Consider the following 14780-nt stretch of genomic DNA (forward strand, 5'->3'; position numbering starts at 1 on the left):
TGGAAGTTTTCCAGGCACCGCTGATATATAGGTACCCAGAAGGCTGGCCTAAATTAACCCTCACTGCATATCAGTGGTACCCAGGTAACTCCTGGTGGCTACCCCTGATGCCAGCTGAATACTCTCCCCTTAGAAATGAAAACTTACATGCTGCCTTTCTGGCTCAACCAGATCAAGTTGTTTAGACGAGGTGGGTGGATGGGGTTTGCATGCATTTTAGTTTACAATTCTTAAAAAATAATAAAGTTTTACTCTGGATAAAAAGAAGGTGCAAGTGACCAACCAAAACCAAATCCAGACCTCTGTTTTGACCAGAACTGTAACCATAACCAAAATTAGCCTGGCTCCAGCCCCTGCAAGACAAGACTACCTTGAAATTGTCTGGTGGTCTAGTGGTGTCTTTGGAGCAGGAACAATCTAATCTAATCTGCATCTTAAGAATTCAAGATTGGGCATCTTCAGTGAGCATGAAATTAAATACCACTAAGACTAAATTGTTATGGTTTGAGCCAAAAACTGAACATTTGCCTAGTTCAGTTTTGTTAGCCTCTGGAGATACATTGGAGATTGAATTTTCATCTAAAATTCTGGGTTTTATTCTAGATTCTTCACTTTCATTATCTACTCAAATTAATAATGTAACAACAAAATGTTTTTTCAGTCTAAAGATGCTTAGAAGAGTACGTTATCTTTTTTTTTTTCAGCATCATTTTGCCGTTCTAGTTCAGGCTATTATTCTATCTCAGTTGGACTATGGCAACTCGCTTTATGTTTGTTTAAGTAAATGCAATTTGAAGAGGCTGCAACTTATCCAGAATACGGCGGCCAAATGTAACACCTTTATTGAGATCCCTTCACTGGCTTCCCGTCTATTGGAGGATCCAATTTAAGTGTGCAACTGTAATTTTCAAAATTCTATATGTTATTTTATCTCCTTTAGTCTCTGTTACATTTAACTCACAAGAAATCTCAAACTCTAGGAGTTCTCAGAAATTCAATCTTGGCTTTCCCACTGTTAAGAATATAAAAACTGACCAATTTTTGTTGATCATTTTCTTTTTTATTCGTAAAAATTTGGAATGACCTTCCATCTATAGTTAGTTATCTCTCACCCATTTTTCGTAAAGCATTGAAGACATATCTATTTCAGAAATTTACTAATGGCTCTTCGTTAAATAATTAATCATAAAACATAAAAAATTTTGACATAAAAGATAGAGTTTCTGCTCTAATCTCTTGTATATTGTATTAATATCTTGTAACCGAGTCGAGCAGTATATAAAATCAAAGATTAGATTAGCTCTATTGGCCATGTTCATCAATGATGCCTTCTACAAACCCACTTATATGCCTTTTGCACTAGAAATGGGCTTATCTGGCTATGTAAAAAGCAGCTTAAAAAACTTGAAATTCAATACTAGTCATTGGATACAGGCTGCTATTGAATTTACGGGTTCACTGCCAACCATGGGATATAGACTGACTCTGTATATTAACACACCCCAAAAGCAGAAACTGCTATGCAAAAATTTTTGCTCAGAGAAATGTAACTCTAAAGAGGGAGAGGAAACCCCCTCTTGGACGAAAAGAGTTTTATCTTCCAATCATTGCTTAATAGATGCAAAAGCAATTCCCACTCAAGGGTGCGAATAGTAAAAAAACTGAATAAATCTCTTAATATTGCTGTATGCTTTCAAAAAACTTTCAAACAACTTCAATTCTTGCATTCAGGTTGACACTGGACACTTTACAGTCATGAGGTTGAAAAATAAATAAAGATACTTATCAGGGTCCCGACGCGGCCCCGTTTCAGTATCTGCTTCAGGAGACCCCGTCTGATCAAAGCTGAAAAGGGTAACAACCATAAGACAATTCCAAAAAAGTGTCTGAAATGCAAGGACAATCTTGTTAAAATGCAGTAGATATGGGCTGGAACAATCAAAAGCCACAAACCCATGCATATTTCATGAAAAACTTGTAGCTAGCCTAAAGGACAGGAGCACAATACAGTACATACCGTTCTTGAAATGAAACATCTCTGTGCAACACAGAACGCCGGCACCCGCAGCCGTATTTAAACCGGCAAAAAAGGCGGGAAACCGGACGTGCAGAACGTAATGACATCACAAGAATACAAAAAAAGCAAAAAACTCCAGAAGTACATCACGAGTACCAGACATGATTAAAGGAAAGCTGCCCACTCGATCTCATTGTTGAGACCTTGTGGATGGAGAGTATTGAGATCGTAGATCCATTTCTGTTCCTTTCTCCACAATGCACGGGCTATGTCCCCTCCCCTGACATTGCTGTAATGATCCAGAACTGTGAATCTCAAATCAGTTATGGCATGATGTTTAACTTGCCAATGTTGTACAAGGGGGGCTTCTTGCACTGCGGTGCGTATACGGCTCATATGTTCACCAATGCGGTGTTTCAAACTGCGTGTAGTATTTCCCACATATACAAGTTGACACGGGCAACATATAGCGTAAATCACATGATGAGAATTGCAGTTGGTGGCATGCTGAGTATACTTGCATCGGGAAGGCAATGACATTTGTTGAATGGTAACACTGAACTGACAATATGTGCAATGGCCACATGGTGAATGCTGACCCCTAATGTAATCAGAAGTCGCTGAACTCAAAAATTGTGAATGAGTGAGTTGTTGTTTCAAGTTGGGAGGTTTAGAAAAAGCAAATCTAGGGAGTTCTTGAAAAGCTGCATGATACTGTAAAATAGGCCAATGATGTTTAATAATTTTCTTTATTTGGAATGCATAAGTAGAATAAGGCAACACACACACCAACGAGCTAGCATCAGATTTTTGTTGTGGCTGTAACAATAAAGCTCTGTTAGCATATAACCCACGTTTATAGGCTTTCTTGAGCACAGACAGAGGATAGCCTTTCACCAGAAATCTGTGTTTTAATTCATCTGCCTTGTGCACATATTCTTCCACCGTGGAACACAATCTACGGAGACGTAAAAATTGTCCCGCGGGTATGTTGTTTCTTAAGTGCTTGGGATGAAAGCTGTCATACTGCAACAAATTATTTCTGTCTGTGGGTTTACGAAAAATTGAGGTATTGAACTGCCCATTGGTGAGTGTGATGAATATGTCCAAAAAAGCGACCTGATGACAGTCCTTGGTCATAGTAAATTGTAAATTGGAGTCCCGGCTGTTGAGCCATTCAAAAAAACATATCAATTCCTCAGAAGTGCCAATCCACACAGCCATCACATCATCAATATATCTTTTCCAAAATGTACAACATTGGCAAGTTAAACATCATGCCATAACTGATTTGAGATTCACAGTTCTGGATCATTACAGCAATGTCAGGGGAGGGGACATAGCCCGTGCATTGTGGAGAAAGGAACAGAAATGGATCTACGATCTCAATACTCTCCATCCACAAGGTCTCAACAATGAGATCGAGTGGGCAGCTTTCCTTTAATCATGTCTGGTACTCGTGATGTACTTCTGGAGTTTTTTGCTTTTTTTGTATTCTTGTGATGTCATTACGTTCTGCACGTCCGGTTTCCCGCCTTTTTTGCCGGTTTAAATACGGCTGCGGGTGCCGGCGTTCTGTGTTGCACAGAGATGTTTCATTTCAAGAACGGTATGTACTGTATTGTGCTCCTGTCCTTTAGGCTAGCTACAAGTTTTTCATGAAATATGCATGGGTTTGTGGCTTTTGATTGTTCCAGCCCATATCTACTGCATTTTAACAAGATTGTCCTTGCATTTCAGACACTTTTTTGGAATTGTCTTATGGTTGTTACCCTTTTCAGCTTTGATCAGACGGGGTCTCCTGAAGCAGATACTGAAACGGGGCCGCGTCGGGACCCTGATAAGTATCTTTATTTATTTTTCAACCTCATGACTGTAAAGTGTCCAGTGTCAACCTGAATGCAAGAATTGAAGTTGTTTGAAAGTTTTTTGAAAGCATACAGCAATATTAAGAGATTTATTCAGTTTTTTTACTATTCGCACCCTTGAGTGGGAATTGCTTTTGCATCTATTAAGCAATGATTGGAAGATAAAACTCTTTTCGTCCAAGAGGGGGTTTCCTCTCCCTCTTTAGAGTTACATTTCTCTGAGCAAAAATTTTTGCATAGCAGTTTCTGCTTTTGGGGTGTGTTAATATACAGAGTCAGTCTGTTTTTCTCAAGCTACATTCTTTTCTGACTCCTTGGTTACTTTGTCCCTGCCATAGTGGGAACCATGGGATATAGTCAGGCTGCCTCCTGCAATCTGAATATCAGGCCTATGATGTGGGGATCTGACCCTTATAAACTTTTCTACTTATTTAGTCCTTCAGAGAGTCCCACCCATGCTGCAATTTTTAAATTTTTCATGTAGGCCCCGAATATATGCTTTTTAAAAAATTAATTTATCTTGCTTAGTAAAACTAAATAAGCGATTCATCAAACTAAAATAAAACTTGAAACTTGAATACAGCCTGCAAGTGAGGTTTCAAAGTCAAGGGCCAATCAGCAACACTAAAACGGCGGTATGGATATTTATAAAATTAAATTCCAATGTGTTAATTACTGACTCTACTCTTGCCTGCCCTGTTCCTTTTTGGTGTATGTTAAATTGACTGCAGAATAATAGTATGTGACTTTTACCTGCAACGATGAGACCATTTTCAGCCAATGATATTGCCCATGGAACTGTTTAGTTAAGTCATTTAAAAGTCAAAGTATTCATTCCCTGATCTGAGAAGCTTTGAAGATTCATTTTATTTTTAAGATTCAGTCCAAATCCAAATCCTCAAACTATCTTTTATTAAATAGCTTGTCTGAATATAAATGCGTATTTGGCCGATTTTCTGTAACTAGGCTACTTTTTCAAAGCCATGGCAGCAATTCCTGGTTTGTCAAATGCAACAGGAATTGAATGGGCTTGGTTGCATTTGGCACACGGGAATTGTTCCTGCAGCTTTGTAAAAAGAGCCTTGTAGTTGCTAAATTCATTTTAGAAGTATGACTATATCGTTGATGATATTTTAATGAATAACTTTTGACTTACACATACTGTCCAGTCCAAAGGCAGCTTTCCAGCCTAGATCTCGCTCAGCCAGGCTAGGGTCAGCAAAACAGGAGGCAATGTCTCCTTTGCGCCTTGGCGTTATCTTATATTGTACCTGAAAGAGATCCACACAAACATACCTAAAATATTTTATCTTTGTCTCTCTGTTCAACTGGTAGCATTAGAAGATAGCAAAAAATTGCATTAGAACCAACTGTATGGTTTGGTAAGAAAGGCAAGACCAAGGAGCTGCCTGATAATGGGAATAATCTGTTTTGTTTGGGATAAAAAATACTGCATCTCAAAGGCATTGAAATAACACAATAAAAAATAGATCAGTGGATTGGAAGGATTATGCCAGTGTTCTTAAACCTTTTGACACCTATGAACCGGCGGAAATAAAATAACTATTTTGTGGACCGGCACCAATCTGCGGACCAGCAGTTGAAGAACACTGGGATAAGTCGTGCCCATCTCCACCTAATCTCTGCCCCAAACCCCATCCCCATAATAGTACTAATTGTAACACCATTTTTCCATTCATTTTTCATATACACACACACACACACAATATAATCGTATTAACACATAACGGTTAACCATACAATTAAAATACACAAAGCACAAGGTATACTTTTCAACATTCATTCCTACCAGAAAGCAGATAACACCATGCAAATGCAGGACCAAAAACTAAAAGTACTAATATTTACAAAAAAACCCTAAGATGAAAGACTCTGCACGCAGTACAACTCTAGAGGAAAATAAACAAATGCATTTCTTCTTGAACAGACAGCAGATGTAAATCAATCACTAAATAAAAAAATAAAAGCATTCCCCCCTACCGTTGTCTCTCTCCCTCCATGCTGTGCCTTGCCTTCTGGCCTGCCCCCCGGTGTTATCTGCAGGCAGGTCCACGGTGCGATCAATGCGGCATCTTCGGGCTGGCTCCCTGAGTGCTGTATTGCACAAAACTGTGGGCAGCGGCTCCTCGCGCACATCCCGCGCCTCATCTGGAAGCCTTCCCTCTGATGTTGCAACGTCAGAGAGAAGGCTTCCAGTTCAGGCGCAGGAAGCGTGTAGGAGCCTTTTCCCACGGCTTTGTGCACTGCAGTACTCGGGGAGCCGGCCCGAAGACGCTGCGTTGATCGCACTATGGAGCGGTGGCTGAAGAACACTGTCTTGGGCCCGATGGATGTGCCGGCCCATGGACCGGCGGTTGAAGAACACTGGATTATGCCACCGAGTCAGCTACCGACCCCTGGCAACACACACAGTGAGGAAGCCTTCCTGTGATGTTTCAAGGCAAAGTATAGGAGTGTGTGGCTCCACTATATCCTCTGGAAACTGCATACTATTAAGAAATATTTTGATTTTATATCATTTAAAATCCTGGTTCAATCTTCAATCCTTTCAATATTGGATTATTGTAATGTTATTTATCTGAGATCGTATAAAATAACTAGTAGCCGATTAAAAATCATACAAAATTTGTTTGAAAAAATGCATCATATTAGTGTATATTATCAAAAGCTTCACTGGCTACCGTTTGAGGCTAGAGTGTTATTTAAATTTGGATGCATTTGTTTTAAGTTTTATTTGGCTTAGCGCCAGCTTACCTTGTTTCTCATTTTAGTTTTTTTTTATTTCTAAGAAAAATATTTGTAGATCTGGTTGGTTTTATTTTCCTTCAGCAAATGCATGTCATTACAAAAATTTTTTGGATAGGACCTTAGCATTCCAAGCAGAATTAATGAATTAATGTTTGAATCTTCTTATTTCTTACTTACTATCAATTTCAAAAAGATCTTAAAACCCACTTATTTAAACAATATAATATACATTACTGATTTTCATATTATCATGTAGTTATAATGTACTTTTAATCTTTTTATCTATACTTATTTTAGTTTATATTGTGTTTTAATGCTTGTATTAGTTACTTAGAATTTTATTATGTATGATATTTTTTTTAATTGTATTTATTGAATTTTCAAAAAATAGCAAAAACACAATGCAAAATAATACATACAAGAAAAACAGAGCAATAGCATAAGCAAAACCAAAACCCCCAAACAAGCCCCTCCAGAACTCCCCCAACCCCCCTCACCCCAAGTCAAGCAAAATCAATACAAACTTAAGTAGAATGCTGTCTCCATCAGGCATACAGTTGTATAATACCACCTATTTTGTAACTATTCTCTACATAATTAATGGATAGGGTCAGTTTAAATAATCTCTGATAGATAACTTCCCAAGGAGTCAAGCTACACCCTCCTGACAGATCACATTCCCAACGAGCTTGATAGGGATCAAAGGGGGCCTCCCGCTTCAACAGCTCTCTATACAACCGTGAAACACCACCTCACCCAGCTCCGGCCTGACAAGCCTGCTCCAACCAAGTATCCCCTAAGGAAAGGTCCCAGAAAGCCTGGATAAAAAAATACGCAAACGAGTATAAAGAAAGGAATCCCTATCCTCCAACCCGAATTCTTCCCGCAACTCCTGAAAGGGACGCATAGACATATCTTCCCAAAGTTGCCCTAAGGTACGGAGGCCAGCCGGAAGACACTTACATCGAATAACAGCATCTCTGCCTGGCGAATCCGCCGGCAAGGCCACAATAGCCATCCAAATGAAAAACAAACGCTCCAGGAACATCTGTCTACGAAGTACATACCAACACCGAAGAACTGCCTGCAAAAATGGGTTAGGGGTACACAACGCCAAGCGCAAACGTGTAGTCAGAACCCAAGGCAGCATCCAAAGATAAACCGTGGGAAGAAAATATTGCTCAATTTGAATCCAGGGGTGATCTTCATAAGTAACATGACTACTTCCTGTAAAAGAGCAGCCTGATAATATATACCCATCCCCCCATCCAATTTAGAACTGTAGAGAATCGTCCGACGTACCCGGGGGGGGGGGGGGGGGGTTACGCCAAATAAATGCAAAAACCTTACGTGACAAAAGACAAAAAAAAATTGCAGGCAATACTATGGGTAGGGCCAGAAATGCATATAATAATTGGGGCAAAAGCATCATTTTAACAGCCAAAATATGGCCTATCCAACTAAATTGTAATCCCTCCCAGCGCTCAAGTTCTGCAAACAATGCATGAAGGCAGGCCGGAAAGTTATATTTATACAAGTGGGTATGGTCAAGTTCACTCCCAAATAAGTAATATAGTGGGAGGCCCAGGTAAAAGGAAATGCAATCTGTAAACGCTGGATCACATCTGCCATAAGAGTGATATTTAAGATTTAGCCATATTAACCTTAAAACCAGAAAGCGGCCCAAACCGTTCCAATTCACGGAGCACAACAGGTAAAGACAATTCCGGATTACACAAAAGAAGCAAAATATCAGCATAAAGTACTATTTTATATTGCTGGGCACCCCCTTGAATCCCCTCCTGATTCCGGACCCGACTCGCCAATGGCTCCATCGTGAGCGCAAAGAGTAAGGGAGAAAGAGCACAACCCTGACGCGTCCCACGCGCTAATGGAATAGCAGATAAAGACCCATTTAGTTTGAATCGGGAAATGGGGGCATCATATAACAATTGAAGCCAATCCCCATTTTGCGTAAAACTTGAAATAAATCCCTCCAACTGATCCGATCAAATGCGTTTTCCGCATCAAGGGAAAGAACTAAAGCCGGAGCGCCCTCCCGGCGTACATGCCGCATAAGATGCAAAGCAGTTTTAATATTATCAAAGGACTGTCTCAGGGATATAAACCCAGCCTGATTAGAATGTACCAATTGAGGCATATAGGCCTGGAGTCTTAAAGCCAAGACTTTAGTAAAAATTTTATAATCAACATTAAGTAACGAAATCAGTCTATAAGATGCACAGAAGAGGGGTCTTTTCCCTGTTTATGAATAAGAGTAACAGCTGCTGTATGCCAGGTTTGAGGGAGGGGGTGAACAGCATCAAAACTATTAAACACTCAAACCAATAATGAGACCAGCAGCTGCTGAAACGTTTTATAAAATTTATTAGTAAACCCGTCCAAACCAGGAGCAGTATGCAAAGACAAAGACTGAATGACCTCTTCCACTTCATCAACTGTAATGGGTCTAGACAAGCAGGCCGCCTCCCCTTCAGAAAGAGATCCCAACGGGGTCTGATCTAAATAAGTCTCTGTTTCATGATCAAGAGAGGCAGGATCAGCTTGGTAAAGATCAGTGTAAAACTGCAAAAAAGCATTACCTATACCTTCTAAAGAAGTACAATAAGTACCTGCAGGATCAAAAACTCCCAAAATATCATTCCTGGTGGCTTGAGTTTTGAGTCGATGAGCTAATAATTTACTACTTGGGTCATTGAACTCAAAATATTCTTGGTGTGTCCGCTGCAAGGCCACCTCAATATTGGCAAGCTCAAGAGTCTTCAATTCCAAGCGTAATTTAGCTAATTGACTAAACTCCCGAGCAGTCCTGCACCTCCCTTGTACCAGCCTCTCCAGATCACGAAGCTCCTGCCTCTTTACTAATTCAGATTTAACTTTCTCCTTCCTAACAGAGGCCCGCAGAGCAATTACCTTTCCCCGAAGCACTGCTTTCATTGCTTCCCACAATAATATAGGGTGAATGTCATTAATATCATTGAACTTCAGAGAGTCTTTAATAGCATTTGTTAAATGTTCTACAGAAGAGGAGTCAACCAGAAGACTATCATCAAATCTCCAGGTGTTCCATGGCCCAGCAAGTGCAAACTCAAAACAGCATGATCTGCTAAAGTAGTAGTAGGAATCTCACAAGATTGAACAGCCCTATTTAAAGCCCCATCTCCCAACCAATAATCAATATGAGAATCAACATTATGCACAGCAGAATGATAAGTATATTCTCGCTCCCCCAGTTGATTGAACCCGCCAAATATCTAGTAGTCCTCAATGGGATAATAACATCTGCAAGCCCTTACGATCTGCTTCAGCCATGGAAGACCCATGGGAGGAGCTATCAAAATGGGGATCCAAAACTAAATTACAATCACCTCCCAATAAAAGCAAACCCTCTGTACAAGGTCGCAGGGCTTCATCCAGCCGTGTAAAAAAATTCCCCTTGTCCCATATTGGGGGCATAAACATTACAAAGGGTATACAGCTGGCCAGCAATAGAGACACAAAGCAAAAAATAACACCCTTCATTATCTCTAAGCTCTTTGGTCACCTGGACTTGCAAACTATTATGAAAAAGTATAGCAACCCCTCTTGTTTTTTAGCATGTTGATTAGAAGCAAAATAAAGGTCAGAAAAACCCAGGGGGTGTAACATGCTCATGTCTAGGCAGCAGGTGGGTCTCTTGCAAAAATACAATGTGAGCTTTATGGCGCACCAGCTCCTGATAAAGGAGATGACGCTTCATCGGGACATTGAGTGCCCTAACATTGAGAGACAGAAAAATTAAATCACCCATACTTTCAGCAGAAAAGCCAAAAATCAAACATTCCACACAATCCATCCAGCTCATGCCAATTCCTCCCCAACCTCACACTCTCAACCCCCATCCCCCATTTACCCATCCACCACTTCCCCTATCCACCACCCAATACCCTCCCAAACCCCCACCCACCAAAATGTTAACCCTTGTAGTAAGCTCTGCCATCCCATCGCTTACCACAACCTCAAAAGAAGGAAGGAGCCCTCTCTGCATGCCCTCCCTCTGAATTAAAACTCCAATTGCCCCGTTAAATAGGTCTCCAACAGGGAGAACCATAAAATAGAACACAAGCACACTACAGAAAAGGGAACAAGAGCACACTCAAACCAATAACGTGTCCCAGGCCCTAATAGTCACGCCAAAGAACAATTATGGCCAACACAGAGCGCATCACCACAAGGGTAATGGACAAAATAATAAGAAAACTTGCAATGCAATAGAAAAAATAGGTGCCATGGCCTCCAGCAGACTCCTGCTCTGTAGACTGCCACTTTCAAATGGCCACCTTCTCTCCTAACTCGTTGCCAATGGGATCGCGGTGGAAGATTGAGGCGTGTGCGGGAATCTGTCTTCGGAACAGATGATGTAGAAGAAGGACACCAAATTGTACATCAGGAAAAACCTCTGAGGCCTCCTCCAAAGATTTTACAGTTCTCAAAACACCATCTAGATAAAACAGCAAAGCAAAAGGATGGCGCCAACGATATCGGATTTTCTTCTCATTAAGATGGCGCAGCAATGGTCTCTGTTCCGCCCTCCGGCACAATGTGGCCGCAGAGAGATCTTTATAAATCTCTATATCAAAGGTGTCCCATTTTAGTTCATCTATACCCCTGGCCGTTTGATAAAGCAATTCCTTCACTTTGAAGTCTTTAAAACATACAGTAATGTCTCGTGGTTTATTGCGCCTGGGGGCTGCCAGTGCTCTATGCACCCTCTCAATTGCAATAGTCTCAGAAGCCTCTGCAGTCGTCTGCTTCCCCAAAAGCATACTAGCTATTTGGCGCACCACCAGCTCACAGTCTTTATGAGACTCCATTCATGGCCCTTCTCGGTACAGATGAAATTGAATGAATCAAAAACAAAATTACTTTGGCTCGGCCCAAAATTAGAACACCTGCCCACCCTCTTTGCACTACTCTCAGGCGCTGCACTGCACTCAAGCAAGATCCTTGGCATCATTATCGATTCTTCTCTCTCCCTCAATGACAACCTCAACTCCTTGGCTAAATCATGCTTTTTCAGCCTCCACATGCTGAGGAAAGTAAGATCCTATTTTCGCCAACAACATTTTGCCGTCTTTGTCCAATCCATCATCTTCTCCAAATTAGACTACTGCAATGCCATCTACTTAAGCCTATCAAAAAAAGTCTTCAAAGACTCCAGCTAATCCAGAATACTGCAGCCAAGTTGATCTTTGCAAAACGCAATTCTGACCATGTCTCCCCACTCCTAGCCAAACTTCACTGGCTCCCAGTGATTTCCAGAATCCATTTCAAATGCTCCTGCCTGACTTTTAAGATCATTCACGGCATCCTTCCTCCCTTAATCCCACTATCTTATACCTCCTTGAGTCCTGACTCTACCAGACCCGCCCAAAGGTATAAATTATCCTTCCCCTCTCTACATGGTATTCGCTATGCAGGCAAACTGGGAAAATCCCTTCTCTTCAGAATCACAGGTCTTTGGAATGACCTTACTACCTCATTGTGGAACCTGGGCTCCCTCCAATTATTCCGCAAGCAACTGAAAGCCTGGCTTTTCACTAAAATGTAATTCTATCCCCCCCTTACTCTTCTCTTCTATATATAAGTTCATGTAAACCTTTTTTTTTCCTTCTCTTCCTATATTTTAAGTTCTTGTAAACTGTGCCGAGTTCCACAACATCCGTGGAGATGATGCGGTATATAAACTTAAGGTTTAGTTTAGTTTAGTTTATATTCCTGCACTTCAGGGTGCCCCCGGATGCGAAGATTAGCTCTTCGACTCCAGTTTTCCAGATCTTCGAGCTTATCCAAAATACTAATATGCTGTAACTGGAGCTCTTTGCAGTGTGAATCAAGCTGGCCCACAGTCTCCTGCTGCTCATCCACGTGAGTTTCCAAGTCATTGACCTGGGCACCTAACGCCGTGATTTCTCCACGCAAATCCACTGCAAGGGTAGTAAACTCACCACGCAGTTCCTTCATTTCACGGCAAATATCCACAAACATGGCCCGTACCTCAAGCAGCGCGTCCTCAGCTTCCCGCTGAGTTTCCGTAGCCATGTTCGCCGCCAGCGTTGTCAAGGGCGGGAACATCGAATCAATCGGAGGATGATTTAGGCCCCACCGGACCAAATGTGAAATCCCGCAGCGTTTTGCGCGATTGAGAAGCCATCGCGCAAATATTCGCCAATCTACAGCCTTCCCCTGTAAAAAGCTAGTATCGGGAACGCACCACCCAAGCAGCGCACAAAGCAATTATGCTTGTATTGCGGAGGGCATGCAGAGCTGATAGTTCAAATGTCCATCTTGGACGGTGATGTCACTTCCCACCTGTATGATGTTATAATTATATTGTATGCTGAGTACCTATTGTGTAAACCGCTATGAACTGCTGGTTAGGCGATATATAAAAATAAATTATTATTATGATGTTGCTGCTGCCCAACATAGATCAATAACTAAATTCAGAGCTAGTGCTATCATTATGGTGAATAAACGTTCTGAATGTGTAGGTAAGGGAGTTGATAATGTTTGACTCATACCTACAAGTGTGGCAAGTGACATTGTTTCATGAATCTGAAGGACCTCACAGATAGTATTCCAAACTCGTTCCCAGAAGGACTGAACTTGTGGACAAAAGAAAAGTAAATGTTCTAAGGAACCCTCACATGTCTCACAAGACCAGCATTTGGGAGACTTTTTTGAATCAATTTTATAAGATAATAGTGGGGTCCATACAGCTCTGTGTAGCACAAAGAAGATAGATTGTAAAAGTGAAGCAGAGTGAATGGATTTAAAGAAGATTTTCCAGAGTTCCTCCCAGTCAATGGCATCAGAAGGAAGACTAAGCTTATAATTCCATTTCTGTTCTAATTCTGCAGAACCATGAAAAGCCATCATCTGTAAGTGCTTATACCATATTGACGCAGTGAGCACTTGCCCAGCATTCCTATGCATAAAATCACGCAACCCAGAGTCAGCGTTGCAATTAAGGATCGTAGGTAAGGAATCACGAATACAATGTACAAGTTGTAGCCATCTATAATGTTGATTGGCAGGAAGTCCTTTATTCTCCACAAGTGTAGTAAACGGCGTCCAATTAGTTAAGGTCATGAGGTCTTGTACAGTCCAGATTTCACATTCTTGCCATTCTTTCCAGGATATGATTGAGTTTTGAATTTTAAAGCGATCATTTCTCCAGAGAGGAATCAGTGTCGACATCTCCCATCTACTCTTAAAAGTTGAATCAAGGTTATGAATGGTTGATATTATATTGCTGGAAAGATTTAACTAAAGTTGATTTTCACATGTGGTGGAATGCCCTTTGTCTCACTGGTAAATATGAGAAAATTAATGCTGAAAGATCTCATTTACTGTATAGATATTATGATATATGGAAACCTTTACTAGATTATTGCTCTGATTGACCTTTTGTGTTTTTGTCATATGCATGTCACATGTGATACACATATTAATGGAGCACTGTAAGAAATATTTTTATGTATACAATTATGTGCACACGCATGTCTGGGTTGTTCAAGAGATAACTGTGATTATATGTACATCTTTCCTTCTGATATTGTTTTCTATTATAATCAATAAAAACATTTGAACTTAAAAAAAAAAAAATAACTAAATTCAATGATAAATAATACATAATTGTCTGATTAGTTTGATAATTTTTAAACAATAAAAATAAAATGTTGGGCAACTGATTTTGCTATGAACTTTGATGCTTTTTATGTGGATGTATTACAGTATATGATTATATTTTTAGATGTATATAAATTAACACCCCCTTTTACAAAGCCCTGGTAGCAGCCGCCATGTAACAAATGCTCCAGTACCCATTAAATCCCTGTGGGCATCAGAGCAATTACCACAGCTTTGTAAAAGGAGCTCTACATCTTGTGAGACAGGCTAAACAAACTCTGATGCCTAATGGAGACAGCTGAGAGACAGTCTGGGATTGGGGATCCCTAAAGAAAATCAAAAAGGTTTGCAAAGGGCATCACCCCCAAAGTTATAAATCTGACCACCAGACACTCTTGTCTGCGCTAATAAAATGATGCCACCTAAGTAAG

General features: G+C 40.6%; 1 protein-coding gene across 1 annotated transcript in view; it reads right to left on the bottom strand.

Moving 5' to 3' along the window:
• GALE (UDP-galactose-4-epimerase) overlaps nucleotides 1-14780 on the bottom strand; it is a 103565-nt gene that overhangs the window by 1677 nt on the left and 87108 nt on the right. The window contains exon 10 of the mRNA XM_033956360.1: nucleotides 5042-5156. Coding sequence (XP_033812251.1) covers nucleotides 5042-5156 — 115 coding nt within the window. The remainder of the gene's footprint in view (nucleotides 1-5041; nucleotides 5157-14780) is intronic.

Source organism: Geotrypetes seraphini, chromosome 8, assembly GCF_902459505.1.
Source record: "Geotrypetes seraphini chromosome 8, aGeoSer1.1, whole genome shotgun sequence".
Taxonomy (NCBI): domain Eukaryota; kingdom Metazoa; phylum Chordata; class Amphibia; order Gymnophiona; family Dermophiidae; genus Geotrypetes; species Geotrypetes seraphini.